At 36.1% G+C, this 23,241-nt stretch overlaps 1 protein-coding gene across 1 annotated transcript in view; it reads right to left on the minus strand.

The window, feature by feature from the left end:
- Nucleotides 1-23,241, minus strand: part of HOOK3 (hook microtubule tethering protein 3) — a 57,852-nt gene that overhangs the window by 21,106 nt on the left and 13,505 nt on the right. Inside the window, exons 3-11 of the mRNA XM_088520835.1 lie at nucleotides 20,455-20,505; nucleotides 18,822-18,954; nucleotides 16,847-16,914; nucleotides 10,270-10,332; nucleotides 8,751-8,834; nucleotides 7,369-7,532; nucleotides 5,371-5,511; nucleotides 4,285-4,486; nucleotides 765-875 (exon numbers count right to left, since the gene is read on the minus strand). Coding sequence (XP_088376961.1) covers nucleotides 765-875; nucleotides 4,285-4,486; nucleotides 5,371-5,511; nucleotides 7,369-7,532; nucleotides 8,751-8,834; nucleotides 10,270-10,332; nucleotides 16,847-16,914; nucleotides 18,822-18,954; nucleotides 20,455-20,505 — 1,017 coding nt within the window. The remainder of the gene's footprint in view (nucleotides 1-764; nucleotides 876-4,284; nucleotides 4,487-5,370; nucleotides 5,512-7,368; nucleotides 7,533-8,750; nucleotides 8,835-10,269; nucleotides 10,333-16,846; nucleotides 16,915-18,821; nucleotides 18,955-20,454; nucleotides 20,506-23,241) is intronic.

Below are 23,241 nucleotides of genomic sequence, written 5' to 3' on the forward strand. Positions count from 1 at the left end.
ATTCTAGGATAGATTGCACAGGAAGTTATGTCCAGGGAAATGCCTACAAAGATTCTGTCTGATGGTCAAATAAACTTACACCTCACTGAGACATTGCTAATGCAAGTGCTGGGAGTGTTTTAACAGGAATTTTGAATCACTGACAGATTCGTAAGAAAGTCAGACAGAAGTAAATTAGTGAGAAACAAGAGTATGCAGGAAAACCTGGAAGGATGGGTCTTGATAAGAGAATACAGAGCAGACAAGCTCAAAATCATTTGCAGCATACAACAGAGATGACCTAACCTGTGTATTTATTAGCACTAGAAGACAGATCAATCAGCTTCATAAAAGGCAGGACTGCAATAGGAAACTTATCATTCTACAAGATTCCTAAACCTCCTGCTAAAGTGGTCCTGACTCTACAAAGAGAAACATGTGTGTGATACTTGAGGAAAAAGACTGAGTTTAGTTTTAGAATACTACGGCAAAAACCCTACACTAGGTTTTCAGGATACATCAGGATCATCTTTGGCATTTATTAACCTTCTCATGACAAGTGGCCAAGAAACAATTTCAGACGATGCATATTAGAACTTAAAAAAATGTTGCACACCTTTATTCTCTGCTGTATTCCCTAGGTTTATTAGAAAATAAAGTGAAAAAAAGATTTCCTAATTCAAAAAAAAATGCTGTTAAAGATTACTTTTGATTATCACATTTCTGTGTAAGAAATGACACAATGTTGTTTTTACTACTACCAAACAAAGCATCTTGACACTTACATCTTTTTCTTTTTGGAGGCTGTCTACTTTTTCTTTCAGCCGTTTGCATTCATAATCTAATTTATCAGCTTTCTTGGATTCTTCAGATAATCTGTTTTGTAGTTCAACTGCCTGCGAGAACAAGAATCAATAGTTTGTCTGCAAACATTAATATTAAAACAAAGTATTCAAGATAAAGAAGTCAATTACCATGCACCATGAGACACGTTTAGAACAAGTGAAATATTTACCTATAGGACATACTAAAAAAATGCTTTCATCATTTGTTTGGTTTCAGTCACAGTATTAAGTCTTACCCCAATAGCAAAAAGAGGCCAAAAAGCATAAGGTATTGTCAATATTCAAAAAGAAAAAACAAATCCCAAGCATGGTCTACAGGGGAAGGTCTATAATTCTACAGACCAAAGAGCTCAGGAAAAGTAGAGTTATCCTCCTGATTTCCGAGAAGCCTAGGGGAAAAAAAAAGCGTCTCTGAAGAAATTAAATGTTCTTTGCTTTTTGTCACCTCTGTTTCACCTAATTTAAAAATTCAGCCATAGGCTGTTCATTTCAAAAGAAAACCCATGGCTCAGCCTCATATGTACTTTCAAGCTACAGATCAGCAAAGAGCTTTTAAACTTAGAAGAGGAGAAATCCACAAAGCTAGCAGAAATGCTCAGTGCGTGACCAGTGGATGATCAGCCTCACGTGGAAAGCCTCACCTTTTCAAACCTTCAGACTTCACTACGTCAGCCCCAGATTTTTAGTAGAGCTCAGTGCAGGGAGCATGGAAGCAAGTGAGCTGAACAAAAACTGGCTGCAAACACGTAAGCTGAAAGAAAACTCAGCCAAAGACATTCAACCTCTTCTGGAGCTACACACAAGAAGGTTTTCTTAATGTCTTCATTTTAGATTACAGAGTAACCCACTAGACTAAATCAGGAAGCAAAGCAGTTGCCACCCCTATATGGGAACATGCTTGGCAGTTTCAGTGATCTTTCATTTTCAACATATATCTACAGCAAAATAACTGCCAGGTTATTCTGCATGGTTTTAGTTTTACAATGAAGGACTTTGCTGCTCGTGCTCTTAAAGGATGAGTGTGGGAAGGAGAGCTGACGAGGGGGAAGGAGGGAGCCTACTACTCCCGAAATCATCAGCAAAATAATCCAAATGTAACACTTGAAAACACGTAGATCCTCAAATATGACACGTCACTGGGGCTTCCAGTGACATGTAAAAACGCAGGCTTTCACCTATGACTGTGCTCCCCACTTGTAAAATGGGTATAATTCCACCTCACATGGCAATAAATGCACTAATATTTGTAATCAGTTGCAAAATGATAATGGTACATTAGGAAACAGCAGAAGGAAATTAATAGTCTTGCGTCAGAATCTGAGCAGTGTGTAAGAAGATATAAAGCTACATATTCATGCAGAAAAAGCAAAGAAATCAGCCATCACATTTACTGAGCAATTATCTGACGTGGAATGAAGGATCCTGTGGGAAAGCAAAGCAGGACACACTGTTTAAAAAAGAAACAACAACAACAAAAAAACTCAGAATGCACATGCACAAAGGGGCTGAATTAAAATTACACAAAATCGATCTGGAATCTTCACATTTCAGTTCTTCAAGCTGCAACAACAGTTTTCTAAGAAAATACTTACTTCCAGAAAAGTGAATAGAAGATTCCTACACAAAACATAACTCCTAAAATCAATCACTGCTGCCCTCATCCCACAGAAACTGCTGGTTGGGACAACTACAGGAATTTCCTCTTGGTCACCAGAGCAGTCTGAACCAAGCACTTTCATGAGCAGTGCGCAGAGGATCTAAGCCAAAGAATTAACTTGTCCGATTACATTGTCATCACTGGGACTGGATTCTCCACATACCAGGAATGACAGATTACCATAACGGGGCACACTACTTCTCCGTGGTGTATATCAGCACACTGACACCTGGCTTACTTCCTACTACACTACTCAAAGCTAGGAGTTTCAGAAACCAATTTTGTGACGTTGGGTATTCAGGCTGTCTTCACTTCCAGTGCAGCTCTCAAAATGAGTCCAGCCTTACAGATACTAAGGCAAATAGGCTCCGTGTGTTCATCCTGAGGGAGCATATGCAGCTGAATGAAATCACACCTGCCAGGCGGGAGCCCTGATGTGCAGTCCAGTCTCAGCCAGTGGCACAGTTTTCATGTCTGTTTGTATGTCTCAATAGTTCCTCTCATCCATAACATCCATGGGATGAGGGAGAAAAGGAGGAGTACTTGGCAGCCAGGCAGCCAAAGTACAAATAATGGGGCTGCCCTTTCCAAAAGTCTGATCATCAGTGAAATAAGAACAACTGGATGCAGATGTAGAGCTTATACATCTACAACGTATTCAATTGTATAAAGCACAGAAATTCATTATAAGCAAACACGATACTGCTGGTATGTGACAGGCCACTTCCTTTCTATGTTTACTCTCTTCCCTTTGAATATTTTAACCTATTCTTGCCTAGAGGAGTCTCTCTCCCTGCCCTGTGAACCCATGTGGACTGAATTCACAATTAGCCCAGGGAGGCTGAAACTAACTGCCCTAGGGAACTAAGATGGCCACATACAGGGAAATAGCTCTCAGTTTGAGGGATACACATTCCTCCTGGGATTGCAGTATTGTTAGCTGTTGCTTTCGTATCTGTTTTCTGCTGTAAGCAGACATTCAGGGACACTGGTGGCATGACCATTCAAGGTTATGAAAAGGTAGGCTACAGAGTGGGCACTGTTTACATTAATTAACCAGGCATGAGCTGGTCTTGTAACTGGAAAACCACAACGATGTCATGCCAGTGTAACGCACAAGCTGAGAGAAGATAAGAATGTCTTACATCTTCACAGGAATATGATTGCATTACTCTTGGATAAGCAGGAAAATAAGCACATGCTCTCCACTCCCAGAGCATGCTGATGATACATTTGTTTATTCTTCTGATTGCATATAAAACAAAACAAAAGAAGACAGAGAGAGGAGGATGTTTATCTTTTTATCTTCTGGATAAAACTGGACAAATTCAGACATATTTGATAAAATAAAACCTTAAAAATATAGCAAGAAAAAAAAAAAGGAGAGGTTTCTGAGTCACTGACATAACTTACCTTGACTATGGTAGACCCCTACTGCTGGAAATTTAAAGTGAAGCATGGATGCTTTTTCTGAAAGTTCTAGATCAAGCTCCACTACTGAACATGGATTAGGAATAATTTAGGAAAAACAGCTTTAAATCTGCTCATTTTTGAAAAGTAAAAAATGCTGCTTATTGGCGACATAAAGTAAAATTGTGATAATGCAGAAAAGGAATAGAAAAGGAGTACCTGCAAAACACGTAAGCCTCCCAACAGGGAGCTGATTGTTCCTTATGTTTTTTATTATTTACCTTGAAGTATTGCCCATGCTGTGAAGAGAAAATGCTGAGGGATGCAAAGAGCTTTCCAACTGGTGAACTGGTGAATTTCACCATTCTATGATTCCGTAATGCCTGTTCTTACCTGCCTCTTGTACGTCTCCAGCTGACTGCGTGCTGCGTTGGCCTTCCTCAGTTCCTCTTCCAAGCTCACAGTATTTTGCATGTACACTGTGTTCTTCTCTTCTAAGAGTTTCACTTGCCGTCTCAAGTCACCCAAGTCTTCCAATTTCTTTTTGTATGATTCTACCTGACTTTCTAACTTGGCAACTTTATCAGAGGAATGCCTGTAGGGACACATTTGTATCAAATCTATACTTGGAAAACTAAAAAACACCTGAAGCTTCCTCCATATAATGACTTAATGCAAAAAATTTCGTCAGACATCAAAGGCAGTACAAGAAAATGATCATATCCTTACTAGATAACTAGGCTTACTTTGTCTGCTCCCTCCCATTACTATTTGTAATCTCGAAATGTGGCTGTTGGAAATGGTTTTAGACAGTACCATTCTTCTCAACACATCTTTCTTTTCTGTTTCCTATATTAATTTGCAGTAATAGTCAAAACTTCTCGTCTCTCATCCATTTTTTTAACTTTAAATCCATTCTTAGAATCTTATTTTTTACCAAGCAATGACATTTCTGCCACTGACTTTGTTTTAAAGACAATTAAGGATAATCATTACAGTTATCCATCTCCCAGCTAGTCTCTACTTGACAACACGAAAGTGCCATAATAGGCCTGGAACCTGATGTCTTAAGAGAAAGGTAACACAGAGTTCAGTTTGTAATATATTCAGGCAAAGTTTTCTCTATCCAACATACATTGCTTTAAGTTACACTCAAATCATAAAATTTCAGTTTGATTTAAAGCATGCATCAGTAGAAAAACAATTGTGTTTCGAAAACTTTCAGAGAAAAATAACAAAACTCAGAAGAACTATAAGGTAAGGAAGACAGAAGAGAGAGTTGCTTTTGTGCTTACTGCTCTGAGGTTGGATGACTTCAATATGACTATCATTTTGACAGCCACAACACAGTTCAGTGTTTCCTTAGAAAATTTTATATTAAAAATGTGTAAGAAAAATTAATGAAGACCAATTATATAAATTATAGGGACTAAATGTTAATAAGTACACTTTAAAAATGGTTAGCAGAATAGAGTTTACCTGAGTACATCTATCTCATCCTTCAAGGACTGAGCCTCCTCTGCCAATGTAGTAAGCTCTTCTGTCTGTTGTCTCAATTCAGCAATTTCCTTTTCTAGTTCTTCACACCGTATTCGATAGTCATCTTTGGCAGCTTCTAATCTGCAGGAATGAAGTAAAACACAATGTGATTCCTCGGCTCAAGTCATTGTTACCTTTCTTCATTATCATCTTCTCTAAGGACACTGGTAACAACTTTGCAAAGCATAATAAAAAAGAAAACAGCAGCCAAGCATGCAACAATGCAGAGACTGGAGCTTGCTGAATGTAGTGGGCTTTTTTTTTTTTTTTTTTAAATGCTTCCAAGTTGATGTCAAAGTTTCTGCCGCGGATGTTAACACGAAAATGTGCAATGTCAGTTTTCACGGAATGACAAATCCTAGATTTTGTGTGGCAGTTTCTTCTCACAGATGCAAGCTCTGGCAGAAAATTTCACATTTTATAGTCCTGGGGTACATGAAGTTGAATGTGAAATCTTTATCCTAGAGTTTTGTTTAGTTGCTCAAGTCTTTTACACCTTCAATAAATACTCCTGCTTTTTCTTATGTTCTAAGTGATGTGGAACTATGTGTTTTTTTTTTTTTTTTTTTTTTTAAAGAATCCATGCCTGTCCAGCATTCCTGAAGAACTGAGACATGAAATGAGTTATTTGCATTTTGATTAGCATATAAATAATGCAGACCGAATTTCTGCCATGAAGAACATGTACAATATACATCAGGAAAGCTACATTAACCTGGTAGTGAGGAAGAGGAATAACAAGGAGAAACTTCAGAACATTTTGAATGAAGAGGACATAGGCTGGCAACACAAAATGCCATTGTGATTTTGATTTGAAATTAAAACAAAGGCATCTTAAAGGATATATAGTCAATAAAACAAGTACTGAAACTGAGTTTAAGGGGTCCAGTAAGGATCTACAAGAATGGAGACAAGCAGCAAGCCACAGCAGACGGTTTGATCTTGATACATCAGAATTTTTGAACGATACAAACAGGGAAGGTTGGAAAAACAACTGCTGTACAACACTGCTTATCACTGAAGCTGTATATATTTCCTGTTTGGCCTACTAGAGCTAGAGAAATTACAATTCATACAAATAAAAATGCAGGGAAAGAAGATAAAGTAGTACTAAAGGTTAGAAACCTCACAAACAGGGGGAAAGAAGCTGGAAAAAATGCCGGAGTCCAGAACTAGAGTAACAAGCGAAGAAATTGAAGGGGTGGAGAAAATCTGTTCAGTACAAACAGAAAGTGGTATGGATTGAGTAGGAATTGCTCCAGAGAATGGAGATGACTAAGAGAAGTTAAAAGCTAAGTTACAGAAACATTACTATTTCTTTATAGTGTAGATATATAGAAAGAAAGTCAAGAGACATTAGCTGGCATGCAAGAGAAACATCAAACCCTTTTTTTCAGGAAACTGAAGGGAGAGTGTGTGTGTAAACACAGAGGAAGGCTTGGAAGATGGCAGTGGAAAAACACTAAAAAACAGATACAACGGGTTAACAGGTGTAAACTGAAGCATAGGAAGTTTAATCTCCATATAAGGAAGAGCTTCTTTCCTGTGAGGGTGACAGAGCCCTGGCACAGGCTGCCCAGAGAGGCTGTGGAGTCTCCTTCTCTGGAGATCTTCCAAACCCGCCTGGATGCCACCCTGTGCCACGTGCTCTAGGTGTCCCTGCTGGAGCAGGGGGTTGGACTAGATGATCCATAGAGGTCCCTTCCAACCTCAACCATTCTGGGATTCTGTGAAAAGGTAAGCTATATCACAGCTGACATAAGATTGGAAAAGGGCAGTGGGAAGAGGATAGAAAAAAGGAAGAAAAAAGCACTATAAAACTTTCACTTGTAGTTATACTATTTGCAACAAAGGCAAGCCTATCTGCCAGCACAACCAGAAGCATATGTCATGTTTCTTACCAGCTGCAAACAACCTATCCACTGGTGGCTTCTTTACCTGAAAGTTTCCTCTTGAAGTTGCTCTAATTGAGTCTGCAGCTGCAAGTGCCTACGACCTGCAGGGCTGTTGGGATCTTCGATGGAATCAGACTGGTTCAGGCGCTCCATCAGAATCTGGTTTTCAGCAAGTAAACTGCTCTTCTCCTCCTGAAGAGCTGCAACCTGTTTTAACAAAAGCAGGAATAACAAAGCTATCAGCTATCAGCGCAGCTCTTTTGTGAGTACAAAAAAATTAGCACAACCCACAAATGGAAACATACAGGTTCCATTACTCCCATTTTACCAAAAAGACACCACACAATTAATAGCTATCCAACTGCTATGTGTTGTAAACAACACATTTCAACTTTAAGGCATAGTGACTTACCATACATAATGACCTTAATGACTTACCATATATAAAATGTAAATTTTAACATTATTTCTCAAAAGCAGCTAAAGTAAAAGTCTTAATTATTATCACAGAAAATGACTTAACCATTCTACAGTCTGCTTCCTTTCCAAAAAACAAAGCACCCTAAAGTAAAGCTATTTAAACTCTCTTTTTCCAGAGGAAAAAAAAAATGCACAGGGAAATCTGGACATCCAAATCATGGCTTTGCCCTTCCTAGAATTTTGGTTTTTAACCAGTGGCCAACTGCAAGCAAATCTGAAACAGCAGCACATATTCCAAAGGACTCAGCCTCTGGGAAAACAGACAATGGTGCAGAGAACTGAACAACGTGCTGCAACTCAAAGGACTGCTGTAGCATGAACTCATATATGATTAGATACCATAAAACTAACATGCAAGCAGGAGGAAAAAAAGAAGGAATAAGTAAATTTTCAACAGACTGAAATGCTTTAGTCATAGCTTGCATTAAGTACACTAATAAATAAATAAATAAATCATTAAACATAAATCAAGGTACAAAGCTTTCTCAGTTCTAATGGCTGCTGAACTGCTTGACATAAGGACAAACCATACTCCAAGCAAAGTTACACTGAAATAGCCTTTTTGGGCTCCTTGTTTAGTTGCTCATGTCTTCCAGATGACGTATGCATGATTTACAATACAGCTTAGTATAAAGGCATTCACAGATGATGTGCTAACTCCAAAATGGGTGTAATTTCTTACTGAACTTGTTATAACAGCACATCCTCCAGGAGTTTTCCCATTCATGAGTTGGGCTTACTCTTCCCTACCTGAAGTATGATTAGTATGAAACATCTTAATACTGACATTACAGCATCAAGCCAAGAGATCATGAACTTTGTTCCGGTAGCACAAGTAAAGCAACAGGACTGCTGTGCAATTTTCTTCATTCTTCTTCTTATGAGGCTATAAATTAACATGCTTCTTTCTCACTTCGATATTAACATGTTCAGTATATTACCTACCTGCATATCTAACTCATGACATCTCTGAGCAATTTCTTCTTTTGTTGCTAGCGCTTCATTTAATTCTTCTGTAGTTTTCTTCAGCTATCATAAAAACAAGCATTTTTAGTTTCACCATTCTCTGTAGATTGTGTAAAAAATTATAAACTACATGATCATAAATTGTTTTTGCGTTTGGGTAATATATTGGTTTTTTGAAAAAGGCAATTCTGCTTTTAAAAGCAGCAAAGCAGGAAATACTTTAGTTTGTGTGGCAAGCAAAATACCTGAAAGTAATATTTAGTCTTAGACAAAACATTAAAGTTATCACACTTATTCTGTGAACTGAATTCAATCCCCCTGAAAAGCTTAAATGCAAAGAATTTGCTACACTGAAAAAATTGTCAACACCACTTTTCTTTACAGAGGCAAAGAGTGCATAATTTCTACTATCTACTTTTATCTACTATCCAAATATACAAAGGATTGGAAGGTGGAATATAGGGAATAGACAATTAAGGCAAAAATCTGTCTAGTCACTGGGAACTACTCCTACTGTACAACAAGAATACAATTAAAATGGTGATGAAGAAAACTAGCCTTTTGAAACAGACACTAAGACATATAAGCAGTGTAGAAAAAAACAGATTCATCTGCTTAGAGGACTTTATAAGACATGTATCCTTCATATTTGCAAATCAATGCAAATAGGATAACAAAAATACAGTTACATGAAAACTGGTCTATAAAAAAACATGCAATGTATATATTTGTACAGAGATAGAGGTATACATATATTATTACATATAGGATCAATTTTAGACAGGCCACCTGCATTTTCCAAACAGGATCACCATGTCTTATTTCTCAAGGGATTGCTGACATACAAACAATAATTCCTTCTGTCAGCATTTACAGACTTCTTCAAAGACAATAAGATGGAGGAATGCAGGGAACACCATTGTACTATATAATTCTAGTGCATTAGGAAAAGACTGCTGAAGTAGGACAATGTTAGGACCAAGCTAAGCTCTCTAAGTAAAAACACAGCTGGTTTTGCATTTTCTCTAAATATAACAGACAGCGAAGAATTCTCTTCAAAACTTCTCATATGTATTGTGACAGTTCCCAGGACTGCTTCAAGGATTTTTAAGCCATATTTAAATCTCTTTATTGAGTTATAAATGGCAAAAATGAAATGGCAAAAAAAAGTTTTGTTGCAATACTATGAACTCTCTTTTGCTTTTCTCTCATTATCCAAAGATTTGCGTTGGTCTTCAATTTTGCTATACCATAACGACACATAGCTAATACTATTTTCCAAAATGATTTCTTCTTTCCTTTAAATACACAAAATGGGTAAACTCAGTCTATAAAGCAAAAGGATTTGAAATACTGAAATTTAATTTTCTATTCCGTATTTGAATTTTCCACAAAACCATTCCATGATTAAAAGAGACAGATTTCTTAAGAACAAAACAAGATGACTGGGCACTGATTTCCTATGATTAAAGGAAAAGAAACATCTAGTCTTAGATACCTGACGATCAAGGTCAACGTAAGCATCATTTCCAACAGAGACTGGAGACTCTTTACTCATCAACTGCAATTAGATTACACTGGATTAGAAAAGCAAAATACGTACTTGTATATTAAAAGCTAAGCTTCAAAGAAAAAAAACAAAACAAAAAAAAAAGAGCTGATTTTAACTGCTGGGAGTTTTGCTCTAACAGTAATAAAAATTTCCACTTCATATTTAGATGTAACATAGAAAGAACAGAATTTTCAGAATTTAAAAGAAAAACAAATATATACAGTCACTTTATGAAAAAAAAAAAAAAGCACATTCTTTGTCTATCATGAAACCTACAATTCTCTTTGGAGAGCATTTTGAAGCAGTATTAGGATGGTAGCAGCTATCAATTATCAATCAAAATCTGCCTCCAGTTGTTCAATCAGTGGTTTTCATTTTTTGATTACTTGCAAATCCACATGAATTCTTTCTCCCCCCCAGGTAAGGCTGGGGACATACTTAATTCAAAGAAATTTGCAAAGCAGAAATATAATCAAACCTCCTGCTCTGTATCTCTAACGTGTAAATTTATATATATATATATATATATATATATATATAAAAATAAATAAAAATTTATATATTATATATATGCATGCTAAGATTATATGCAAATATTTTGCAAGCAAATATTTGAAGCAAATATTACAATTTTGTGTATATTGACTTATCTATTTGCCTGCAAGAGTGTTTTTTTTCTGTTGTTGTTGTTTGTTTTGTTTTTTGGAAAACATTATTTTTAGAAACTCATGCCTTAAAAGTAATATCCAAATTGACTGATGTGCTTATTGAAAGAAAAAAGTAGCTGACAAGTGGTTTACTTTCAACAACCACACTCACTGATCAAGAGTAAAATTGTTAAAAATCAGCTCAACTATAGCAAAACTCTTAGATCAAAGGCATCTTCCCAACCATCTCCAGCAAACGTATTAAAGTGATATTACTGCTGAAAGTTATGATCAGTTCCCTAAGTGATAAGAACAAACCAGAACTCCCGCCTCCCCCCCGCCAAAATGACATGTTGCAAATAACTCGAAAGGAAGCACTATGGGAGCACATTCACTGTTGACAGTGGTAAGATAGAAAATATTTTGAGTTCTCTGTGACATGACTCATGAAAGTTATGAAAAAACAAAGAAAAAAAGTATGTTAACTGAAATCAAAGCTAGATTCCTCCCCTCACTCTTGTCTAGGATTCCTGTCCAGCCTGATTTCTCTCTTCAGTTCCCATTATTTCCTGCAGAAGCTAATGCTTTAGTATTGCATTTCACTGGCAAAGTTCTGATACACAGAATAGTGTTTTCACTTCCCCTCCTTCTGTTTAAACCACAGTAAAACTCTGTATTTGACACTCAAATATTTATACCCTACCCTTAGGCCTCTCTCCTTTTCTTCCATATCCTTAATTGGAATCTATCAGAGTCCTATGTATTTAAATTCATCCAGTCTTTTCTCCTCCCTCCCAGGCCTTGATTGCATTCATTGCTAACTACTAAACTCCTCCCATTTTGTCTGCATCTCTACAATGACAAACTACCCTGAAATTATGCATTCCTTGAAGCCTAGGTCATATGGAGGAATAGTCAGAAGGTACCCAGCCTGAGAGCTGCCTCCCTGAGAAACGGGAGTCATGTATCTTTTTCTTTACCATATATAGTGTCATTACAAACTTGTATTTAATTTAGGGTCATGTTTTCTGAGCTAAGTATCATTTTGCTATCCAAAATAAGAATTTCCAGTTCCTCTCTGCTCAGTGACGCTTGTATCTCTTAATTGCTCCATTTCTCTGTCTTTTATTAAAACCCTTTTCCAGATGAGTGATAGGGATGGAAGGTTAAGTAAGTACTTCCTCTTCAGAAACCCAGTTTAAGAGCCTTGCCCAGGAATTAATTAAATAGGAACAGTGCAAGAGGCTGTAAAACCCACTAGAGGCCACTGTGGTCTTGCTGGTTTCTGCAGATTTATGCAAAGGAAACAAGCCCAAACCAATAATCTCCTCGTACTTCAGTGGCTTTTGACACCACTCCCAAATCTCCCTACACTCTGCATCCCTCAGCAGAAATGAGGAATAGAAAACGACACACTGGGTGGAAAAGGAGCAGGCAAGGAAGACTGAGTGCAGGGGTGTGGATGGATCACGAGGGGTACATCGAACTGCGGATATCAGTGGGAATCTGGAGCACAAAATGCTCTCAGTAAGAGCTCATGCATGTTTGCCTGCACATCTCCTCACACATCTACCACTCTCCAGAGGGAGTGAATATCCCAACGGGGCCCTGCTTCTGGTCTGCCTCTTCCCAATTCCTCTACTTTTAAAAGGGGACGCTTTCTCCTAAACTGCTCAGCCAAGCTGATTTGACCTTCAGAAAATTTCCGTCAAAAAAATCAAGACCTGCTTTAATGAAGACTGTGTTTTAGTATTCCAAGCAGATATGCCCATCAACCCAAAATATACCTCCCACCTAAAAAACTGAAGGTACATTAGACTGCCACAATTTCCCCCTTCATATTGTTGCTACACAATCTATGTGCTCCAACAGTACCGAAGCTCGGCACTCCAAAATACTCTCTGCACTAGTCTGTCTACTGTCATGTTATCATTTTCTGAATTATCTATTCCTAATCTGACACATTACTAGTTTATGATTATGCTTTAAAACAAATTTCCTTAGTGTGTTCTGCTCTGTATCTACTTCATCTGGAAGTTCATATTAGGCTCCTGAAATACTTCTGTTCTTCTTCATACATGTCAAGGATCGGTGGCTTCATAACTGACCTGCAAGTCTGGAATTAGAACAGGGTATCCTGGGAGGTATTAGCCTACACTGCTATTTCAGGCTTGGAGATGAGGCAAACATGAGCTCACTTGTATCAAGAACTAGAACTGGCTGACCTTGAGAATAAAAAGCAGAAGCAAATGGTCTTTTCGTTCTCCCTTCAAATCTGAAAACTTCCTTATTCTGAAAGCAAACTACAGGTGAGCATAAAGTTCTACTTCCACAGTCTTGCAGCACTGGAATGGCTTTCAGCTTCAAACTCATAATTTGCCTCACACAGTATTATAATTTACTTGCAGCTGCAGCTTTAATGAACAGTGATGTACAAATATATTTCAAATGAATTTGCTAAAAAAAAAAAAAAAAAAAAAAAAAAAAAAAGGGGGGGGGGAATCAAAAAGGTGCATGCAATATCCAAAAATAGACATCTCTAAAGGAAGTCTGCTTAAGAGCTTTCAACAGTGTGAAAAAAGCAATTAACACATACTTTCCCCTTCTTCTGCTAGCTTATTGTAGACATTTAGAATGAGGAATTTAAAGTGGCATGTGTTTGAACAATCAAAATGTCATTGAAAATCAAATGAGCTTATTCTGTGACTCATTCTGGATTTTAAAAGTCACAGTAACCTGGGCAAGGAGCCTTTTTTTTTTTTTTTTTCCTTCCACTTCTTAGTCTGGTTTTATGAGAAGCAGCTGAGTTGACATTCCCTATGCTGCTCATGTTAATCCTTTTAACTATACATTTTCATGCTCACAGTTTTGACAGGAGGCTTTAAAAATACTTGAGATCTGCTAGCTTTATATTGTTAAAACCTTTACTTTTTAACTGACTTGCTTGTGAATATCAGTAACTTGCATTGTCATGGATACACAGAAATGGGGGAGGGATCAAACTATCACAAATCGGCATGTAGGAATAACTTCAAATACGAACTTTTTTCTTTTCTACAAATGAGTAGCATGATTCTATGAAAGCAGCTGGCACCACATACTCAGTGTGCTTTTCAGTTCAATATATTTGCTTTGTATGAAATGCTTCTACAGGTCACAGTCTGCCGGTTCACTTCACTGTACTTGAGACTACATGAGACTTTCTTCTGCTTACAGGACAGCTCTTCTTTCCATTTAAAAAAGACATCTTTTATAAAGATTCAAGGTGACACATAAAATAATCTATCCTTTAAGACAGCAAGACTTTTCCCTTCTCCCAGTACTGACATATCCAATGTGATATTTTTCTATCATTTTCTCTCCTTTTGAAAGCTACTTTTACTTAAGGCAAGATGAACCTTTAAATAGAAAGAACACAATAAAGGAAAAAAAATTCTGCTTGGTGGAAATAACATTAGCAAATTTTAACAATGTTTCTACTACTGCACCTCTCAACTTGACCTGCACAGAGAAAGGGAAAACACCTGCTGAGTGATCATATTCAGACATGTTCAAAAGTGCTAAAAGCAAAAATTCCACTGAAAAAAAAAATCAATAAAGAAGCTTCCTTAGTTAATAAAGGAACATTTAGTTATGCAAAAGACATGGAAAAATAACAGCAGAATCCCCAAAGAACAGAAAATGATTATAGCATTTTGTATTTTTTTTCCCTCTCTCCTTTTTTTTTTTTTAAATTATATCTGGAAAAGTTTTTCGCCATTACCAAAAAATCCGTAAATTAAATTAAAAAATATAGGTTACATTAGTCATGTATCACCTAGTCATATGTCACCTAGCATTATATTACCATATGATATATTAGCTGCAAGTAATAAATTACAATAAACTGTAAATAAAATCTCACTCAATAATACTACATAATATTTATTATACATCATATAATTTATAACCATATAATACTTTTTTGACTATTCTCTACTAGTTGGATCATTCTTGCCCTCCTCTACCCTGCACATGGCTTGCCTTTGGAAATGCATATTTGCAGAGTAGGATACAAGAAGCTAGCTAATAGCTTCTAGCTATTAATTTGTACTGAATAATGACAGAAAATCACTGAAAATTTCATATGTTCTTTATAAAGTATAAAGGATATCTTGATTCCTAGTATTTTATTTTAAACATTAATTAAGCAAAGGATGTGCCACAGAATCACAAGGAATCAAGAAAACTGAAGCTAATTTAGCAAATAATTTCATATGCATAATGCTCATTTTGCCATTTGAAAAAACAGCTTTTTCATGCAAAAGCAGAAAATAGGAAAGATGCTTGTTAGACTATGGCTTCAAAATATTTTCATGAGTATGATGATATATGAAAACCAAAGAAGTATCAAAAATAATTATATATACAAAATTGAATTACATAACACATCAGTAAAAATTAAAGAGGTCTTTACACATAGTAGTTTTTGATGAATGTTTAACTGCAGGTCAAAAGCTTTGAAATGTTTGGATTAGCTGACATAATATCAACTTTTCCAACATGCTTCCATAGCCATTTTACTATACCCTTTGTTTTGACATCTCCTCCACACTACTTATTTGGTCCAAATCTCTTGGTTTCCATGAGCTGCTCTAAGAAGTCCATGGAAGAGAAATGAACTCCCTAAATCCAGAGAGGTTTCACCCTACATGGACAGATGACCACTGCAGCTCTGAAAATACTACTGAATTCTAAATTCTACTTTCTAAGTGTGCTTCATATTGGCTTTGCTGGATGAGCATCTGAGAACCTCCCCATCTGGTTCTGAATGCCTTGGACTTCTCATTACTTTGGAAGCCTCATTAAAAATCACACAGACTTGTGTAGATCTCTGTATGGAAACCTTTGAGATTCTTGTTGACATTCAGAAAAAAAAAGAGATATCGCTGTGATGGCCTGGAAAGGAAAGACCAAATAGGAAGGACCAAATAGAAGTGTTACTTTCTCTGAAACTTTTGCCATGCTTTCTTGTCAGAAAGTATAGCAATGTTTCCAGTTCAGATTTCCTAATGTCCTAACTATCCTCGTCTACAGTTAACCTTAATGGACTCTGAGCACAGCAGAAGTCACTCAAGAGTTTTTTTCTCTCCCTTCTGCCATGATCTGTTTTCAGTATGTTTACCAGTTAAACAAGATTAGAAAATCTCTCACTGCATATAGAAACTCTCCAGGCTAACCAGTATAAAGGACAACAGAAAAATGATCTTTTCCAACACCACAGTCTTGAGAACAAACTAAGTTTCCTAACTGAACCAAGTTTTCGCACTGAAAAACAATTTTACAACATACACTACAGTACATTTACTAGCATGCTACAAAGTATTAGCAGAAACATCTTAATTAACCTATTAATAATATTAAATACTATTATTTAGTAGTATTATACTAAAAAAGACAAAAGAATCTGCTACTATATATTTCATTTTCCTTTCACTTGTCCAATAACGAAATTTAGTAATTCATGGATTTGTGCAATTATATGATTGAAAGGAATTCTACATTATTTGGTTACTTATATAAAGGAGTTTAGTGTACTTTAGGAGCCACAGGGTAGGAAAGGTAAAGGAAGGGTAATCCAGTATCAAAAACATCTAGAAGTTTAAATCTTCTAGATTTAAAGAAAAGTGGGGCATTCAACCAGAATTCTGTGATAGAAAGCAAGCTTGATGGAGTTGTTTTTCCACGGCAAAATAAGATACCCTTCAATCTAAAACTGCAACCTACAGTCCTTATTTTATCCAACTTTTTTTTGTTGTTTTCCTAAGTAGAAAAAATATGCTTTTGTAAAATATTGAAAAGATGAAATTTTACACAGTATGGATACTCCAGCATACCTCCTGAATGGCTGTCATGACAACATGTTGAACTGATTCTTCCATCATCATTATGGTCTGGATGTACTCTGGAAAAAAAAAAAAGTAATCTTGAATGTTACTTTTGAAACCTGAGAAAAATCAGCAGTTGCATTTTTCCTATAAGCTGAGCAGATGTTGCAGATGACACGAAAATGCATAACCATCACTCAGGTCCCTGTTCAACACCTCAAAAACATCAGACAGTCTATTCAGACATAGATCCAGGCTCAATGGAACTTTCAACAGTCAAAAACGCAGGTGTATAAAATGGCAATCACTTCCCCCCCCCCCCGCATCTCACACTTTAATTAACTTTTCAAATAACTACCCATTCTCCAAATACTTTTTTCCCAAAACCATATCCAAACAATTCTGGTCATGCAAACACATAATCAAAGGACGGGATGCCTTTTTCATGAATTTAACATTTACACACTGCCCTTCTGCAGCACTCTCATCTTAAGGCCTTTTAAATAGGTCCTGACATTGTTTACTTCCTATTTCTTGCATCTCTACTCGTTAAAATGACAAATTCTGATGCTTAGATCAAGTCAAGGAATTACTGATTTACTCTGTATCACATAGCTTCCAATTGAATATTATGATTCATTTTTATATGTCAAACGTATTCTTTTGTGGTTTGTCCAAAAGGAATATGTTGGGAATTAAACATCTCAAAATAATTAACCAAACCATGTAAAGTTACACTAACAGTACATAGAGTTTTGATTATTTACATGATTCTACCATACACCTTTTAATATGCAGACTGAAAAAGTGTGGAAGTACAAGAAAAGATGGACTTTTCAGTGAAGGATACCAATAGCCACCAAGAGGACGGCAAAAATTTTTTTATACAAAACAGGACAGACAGGAGGTCTCTGTTAATATATTAGAGCTATTTCTGCAATTTAGGAAGAAAATCATTTCTATTCTAATTTGAAAGAAGGCCACGCTATCTCCTGCTTAAGGGCAAAACAGAAGCCACTTTTCTTACTGCCAAATAAAATTATTTAGATAGCTGAAAGAAAATGAAAGGGAGAAAGTAGCTATAAAAGCTAGAAGATTCCACTGCAGGAGAAAGACAAAAGGTCTGACACCCTTGCTGCCATTTCCAGACAGGAACCACAAACAAAGTACATCAAGGAAAGACAGACCTTTGATGTAACCTTGATGCGAACACAGTACTCATATCCTTTCATTTATCAATCTCTGTATTTTATAACTTCCTGTTACTATGTTTTCAGTCCTAAGCATTAAAAAATATATGTTTGCAGATGGTTACCCTAGCCAGGCCTAACCACATTCTCTATCATATCTGCAGACAGATTGAAAGGGTCCCTATTTGTGTCCCACATTGCCTGCAGGGTCATTTTGGATGCCCTGAAGGTATCCAAAGGTAAACACCTTAAGATGTTTAGTCTCCTGATGCCATCTAGAAAGGCCCAGTCACTTACGTTCTTGAGCCTATCTTGTCAACCTCCTACAGAAGTTTTGCAAACTGATGTCCCAGATGGCAAGAGACATTCCTTCAGACCAACTCCTAGTGATTCTGAGGGATCTCATAGGCAGTATGATACTGAAATGCATTCCTGAACCCAAGATCAAACAAAAGGGAATTATACCTGTAGATTCTTAAACACACAGAGCTACCTCATACAAAAAATGTTGAAGGCTGGGCCCCAGAGTTTGACTCTGTAGCGCTCCCTTTCAGCTCTGCCACCAAATAACAAAATTGCATATGTTGAAATCACAACCAGTTCAGACTGGTTCATAGTTAATGTTGTAACAAAACATCAGTTACTATCTGTAAAACAACAAAACATCATGGCCTATGAAAACAAACTTGTCTCTGACAGCAACTTGAGAAACACCATTTTTCCCTAGGAAATTTACACAATTTATATTTTCATTCAGTGCCTTGGGAGCAAAACATGCTTTCAAATTTTATTACCTTGCTTCTGTTCACAGTTCACAGCACATCCCAGAATGAGCTGCAGCATTCTCCCAAGCTCTGCAGAATCAGCATGCTCTCCAATGAGGTTAACATCAGGAAGGAGGAAGTCATTAATCTGTTGCCCTAAAATCTGTATAAAGACCCAGTACATGCTTATCTCTATCACTGCACATACATTTACAAATTCAAAAAATACAAAGATGATTCAGATTCAACAGGAAGAACACGCTTTTAATAAAATTTTCAATCCATCTTGAAAAAAAAATTCATAACAGCATCTTATATGCAGATTTCCATCCATAACACTTGACACAACTAATATTTGAGGAAAATGTAAAAAAACATGACTATCTCAACTAAAAATAAGCCATTATTTTCAAACTTAGTGGGAATTACTTTTTTATTCCAGATAAGAGAAATCAGCATAGGTAGGCTCAAAAGGAATGTCACCCATATTTGGATAACTAGTTTACATAGAGCATTACATGACCATGTCTACTGCCTGAAAACATTTTAGATAGCACAGAATATTGCATTCAAGGCTCACATTTTGTTCCATGAGAAAGTATCAAGAAATTAAAACATTTCACTTATGGAAAGGTGGCTAGCAAAGGGATGAGATATATAAGACTGCAAAGTATCTGGCCATTTGGCCTCACACTTTCATAGGATTCAAGGAATTCAGCAAGTCCCAGAGTTAAGAAAAGTTAATTCTGTAGAAAATAATTTGAGATACTAGCATAATACATAATTAAAAAGAATACATGCAAACAAAAGACTGAAAAGGGAGAAAAAAGAAAAACATGTGACTTACAATTAATGTAATCTGTTTTTATAATTAAGAAGCATTTACATTAATGATTGTCAGTAGAAGGAATTAAACACTTTAGCTATATTGTTTTCAAGTAGCTTTCAGGGGGCTGAAAATAAGAATATGAAATGTGGAATTAAACACATTTTTGACAGATTAATTGCAGATAAAAAGGAACTGTCAACTCTTTAGCAGGGTGCAATAAAGAAACAACGACAATGGAAGGAATCAGTCATTTGTTTGCTGAATGCTCTTTCAAATTTTAATAAGCAAGAAAAACAGAAAAGAGGGAAAAAGTAATTATAAAGAGATGTACATGAAGAATAGGTGGAAATAAAACTGCTAAAACTGCTAGAAGTTTTTTGGAGTTGAGTCTTGTCGAATCACCATTTCCTATTTTTTGTTTTGTTTTCTTCTTTATTAAGTTCCTCAAAGAATGAATACCAACACTACTACTAAGATCTTTGTACAGTTTATAGAATTCAGAATCAATCTTCCAAGAATATTTTCATTTTTCAGCCATTCTACTGAAAAATAAGAGTCCTGTGAATGCATCAAATACAATGGAAAATTTTACCTTTGCATGTAGATTACAAAAATGCAACCAAACATAATATTCCAACCTGCCAACCATGCCAACCTGCTATGTTTATAACTTTCAGAGAAGGTTAACCCCTGAAAACAGGCTGAGAGACACTCTGCACATCCAACACTTGAAAAAAGAAGTCCTAATAAATCTGTAGGATACATTCACATTAGACAGGTTAAAAAAGTCAACAAAAAGAATACCAAATATATTTTAATTAAAATTGTTCTTACCTCATGGTTGTAATCCAGTATCCCTTTTAAAATTTTCTTCAGGTTGCTTACCTATGGGAAAGGAAGAGGATGGAAACACAGTAAATGCAGGGAATGCATCACAGAAACATGATAATGAAGTAGGCAATCCAGGAACAATCACACAGAAATGCAATTACATCTATTTGCACTCCAAGGAGACCTCTTGCTTTAGAAGGTTATGTTAGAATCATGGAAGTTATGCAACTGTCCCTTGTGATCAGACTTGCAGATTGGATCACAAATCTATATGAATTGGCAGAAACCATTTAAGTCTATGGAAAAAAACCAGCATATACTTTGCGGGGGCATGGAGATCTGAAAGATCATTTTTTTCCTCTTTTCTTTTCCTGAAACATCCTCATGACTTACTTTCTAGAGATACGCATTTCCACTTCCAAACCACACCAACAACTCCTTTTTCCCCAGTCTATGCAAACTTTTTTTTTTTTTAAAAAAAGTTCGCATTAAGTATTCATCCCAAACCCTTCATTTTTGTTGGCTGCTCTGAATGCTTGCCAACTAAATGTCTATATCACCACGGACAGATCCCACAATTCTCTGCAAGTCTTTAGTGCCATACAAAGAGATTCTGTTTCACCTGCATAACCAAAAGCATAAGTTAGAATCCATAGAGTATGAGGCACTCATGCAGCATTTCTCTAGTACTGAGGGTTTCTGCTTTCCCTTCTGGCAAAAAAAAACAAATCCATTTAAATCAAGTCCCAAATGAAGAATGCATGAAAAATCTTTGAAAAAAACACAATGGTTCTCATAGGTGATGTCTAGAATAAACAAATCTTTGATGAAAGTGTCTGTTAACAGATTCTGTTAATTTATTAATTAATGTTGAGATATTTAAGCAAGATATTCAGGCAATGGAAGTGGTGTACTGTCTCATATAATAGGAAGTTAAAAAAAAGAGATTCTATAAAGATTGAACAGAAATGAGGAGGATGTCTAGAGAAATGACTAATTACATCCCAATTCATTCATTTTTGTCATAGGCCTAGATAGCTCAAGAATAAGGAATCATGATTCACCAGTTGCCTAATGCAGACCACAATAGCCACAGTTAAGAACTTTGGAATTATAGTAGGGGAGTAAAAAATCAAATCAAAATTCTCAATTCATAGCTGCATTTAAAACTGCAGCATCTTTCATGTTCTTGTTCACATTCTGAAACTGCTGCGAGATATTCTGCCCACTATCTATCTTCCAAAAGGCCTACTACAAAAAAAAAAAAAAAAAAGCCAAGATGCATGGACAGACTAAATATTCCAACACAGTCTACAGTTAGAGAAAACAAGGTGATAAAGCTAAATTTGATTCCTTTCCTCAGAGGAGCTCAAGAATGGGACAGACTACACAACTCAAAAGATGTAGCCCTGAACTCCTAAGTGATAATGATGCAATTACATTATTCCTACTAACTCCCTCTCTTTTGGAAACCAGTAGTCAAAACTAACTGCTTATAAACAATATAAAGTCTTTCTTGGGAAAATTTCACAGTTGTCTTCATAATCACTGAACTTGAAATCATAGAGAAAAAAAAATTCAACCTGGATATTAAAAATGATATATCAAACACTCTGGCAACCTACAGTGAAAGCTGGAGATGATATGTGATAATGTGAAAATAAAAATTACTGTACTTTCATATTGCTAAAAAGAACTAGTTAATGTTCAGACGTATCCCTTCTCCTCCCATCAAATGTGTTTTCCTTCTGGTATAGAAATTACACCATACTTCCAATCGTATGCCAAAGGCAATCACCACCATCTCTCAAGGGTTGTGCATAATAAGAAATAAAGTCTGCAACAAATTTAAGAATATTAAGAAAATCATTTCATTTTGATCAGATCAAGAGTACTGTACTGATTGGAGCATAATTTTCAAACTTGATTCGATAAAACCTTCCATTTTATAATTTACCTGTATCTGCTGCAGAAAATGCCACAGAAACCCATGGGCCAAGCTGCAGAATTTAAGTCCAGTTTAGCGATGAGAACATTGTGAAGAACCTTGAACTTGAAAATAATCCCAAAAATGAGAGAAACGAATTGGAAAACACTAGTCTAAGAAAACCATTTTATTTTTTTATCTCTTATCAAAAAGGCTCATTTTTCTCCAAATGATTTCCATATAGCTTAAAGCTGAGATGCTAGAATAAAAAAAGAACAAAACAAAACAAAAAAAAGTTGATCATAGTCTCTCATAAAAACTAATAGATAGAACTGTACTCTCTGAAAAGGAAAATGGCAAGTGCATCTGTAGAATCTTCTCTTTGAGGCTCTATATTACCAGTACCAGGACAACTTTTAAAGGTTAACTGTACCATCTTTGTATCAGATACACACTCAGTTATGAAGCTACAGCAAGTTCTTCTTGCCTTAATATATAGGCTGGCTTAAATTTATCAATGATCTTCAGTGTTGATGGGAGGGAAAGGGAGTCCCTCTTTTGTTTTTCATTTGTCTGCAATAAATACACTTAAATGGACCTACTGCCACTGGCAGTAAATCATCATGGGGAAACCACCACAAATGTTTTCTATTTTGAGATTCAACTCAGGAGCACCATTAACATTTGACAGATCAGAGCATAAATTCTTACAAAGAAATCTTTAAGCAGAAATGTTTTAAAAAGAACAACAGCTGTAACAACAGAAAAACACAGGAAAGTGCTAAAGACAACTGGTTATTTCTAGAACACTAATTCAAAGCAAGTAACTGCTATTTTTTTCTCTTTTTTCTTAAGGACATGGG

The sequence above is a fragment of the Tinamus guttatus genome, unplaced genomic scaffold (assembly GCF_059628265.1).
Source record: "Tinamus guttatus ecotype Peru unplaced genomic scaffold, ASM5962826v1 Tinamus_guttatus_pri_ptg000099l, whole genome shotgun sequence".
In the NCBI taxonomy this organism is placed as follows: Eukaryota; Metazoa; Chordata; class Aves; order Tinamiformes; family Tinamidae; genus Tinamus; species Tinamus guttatus.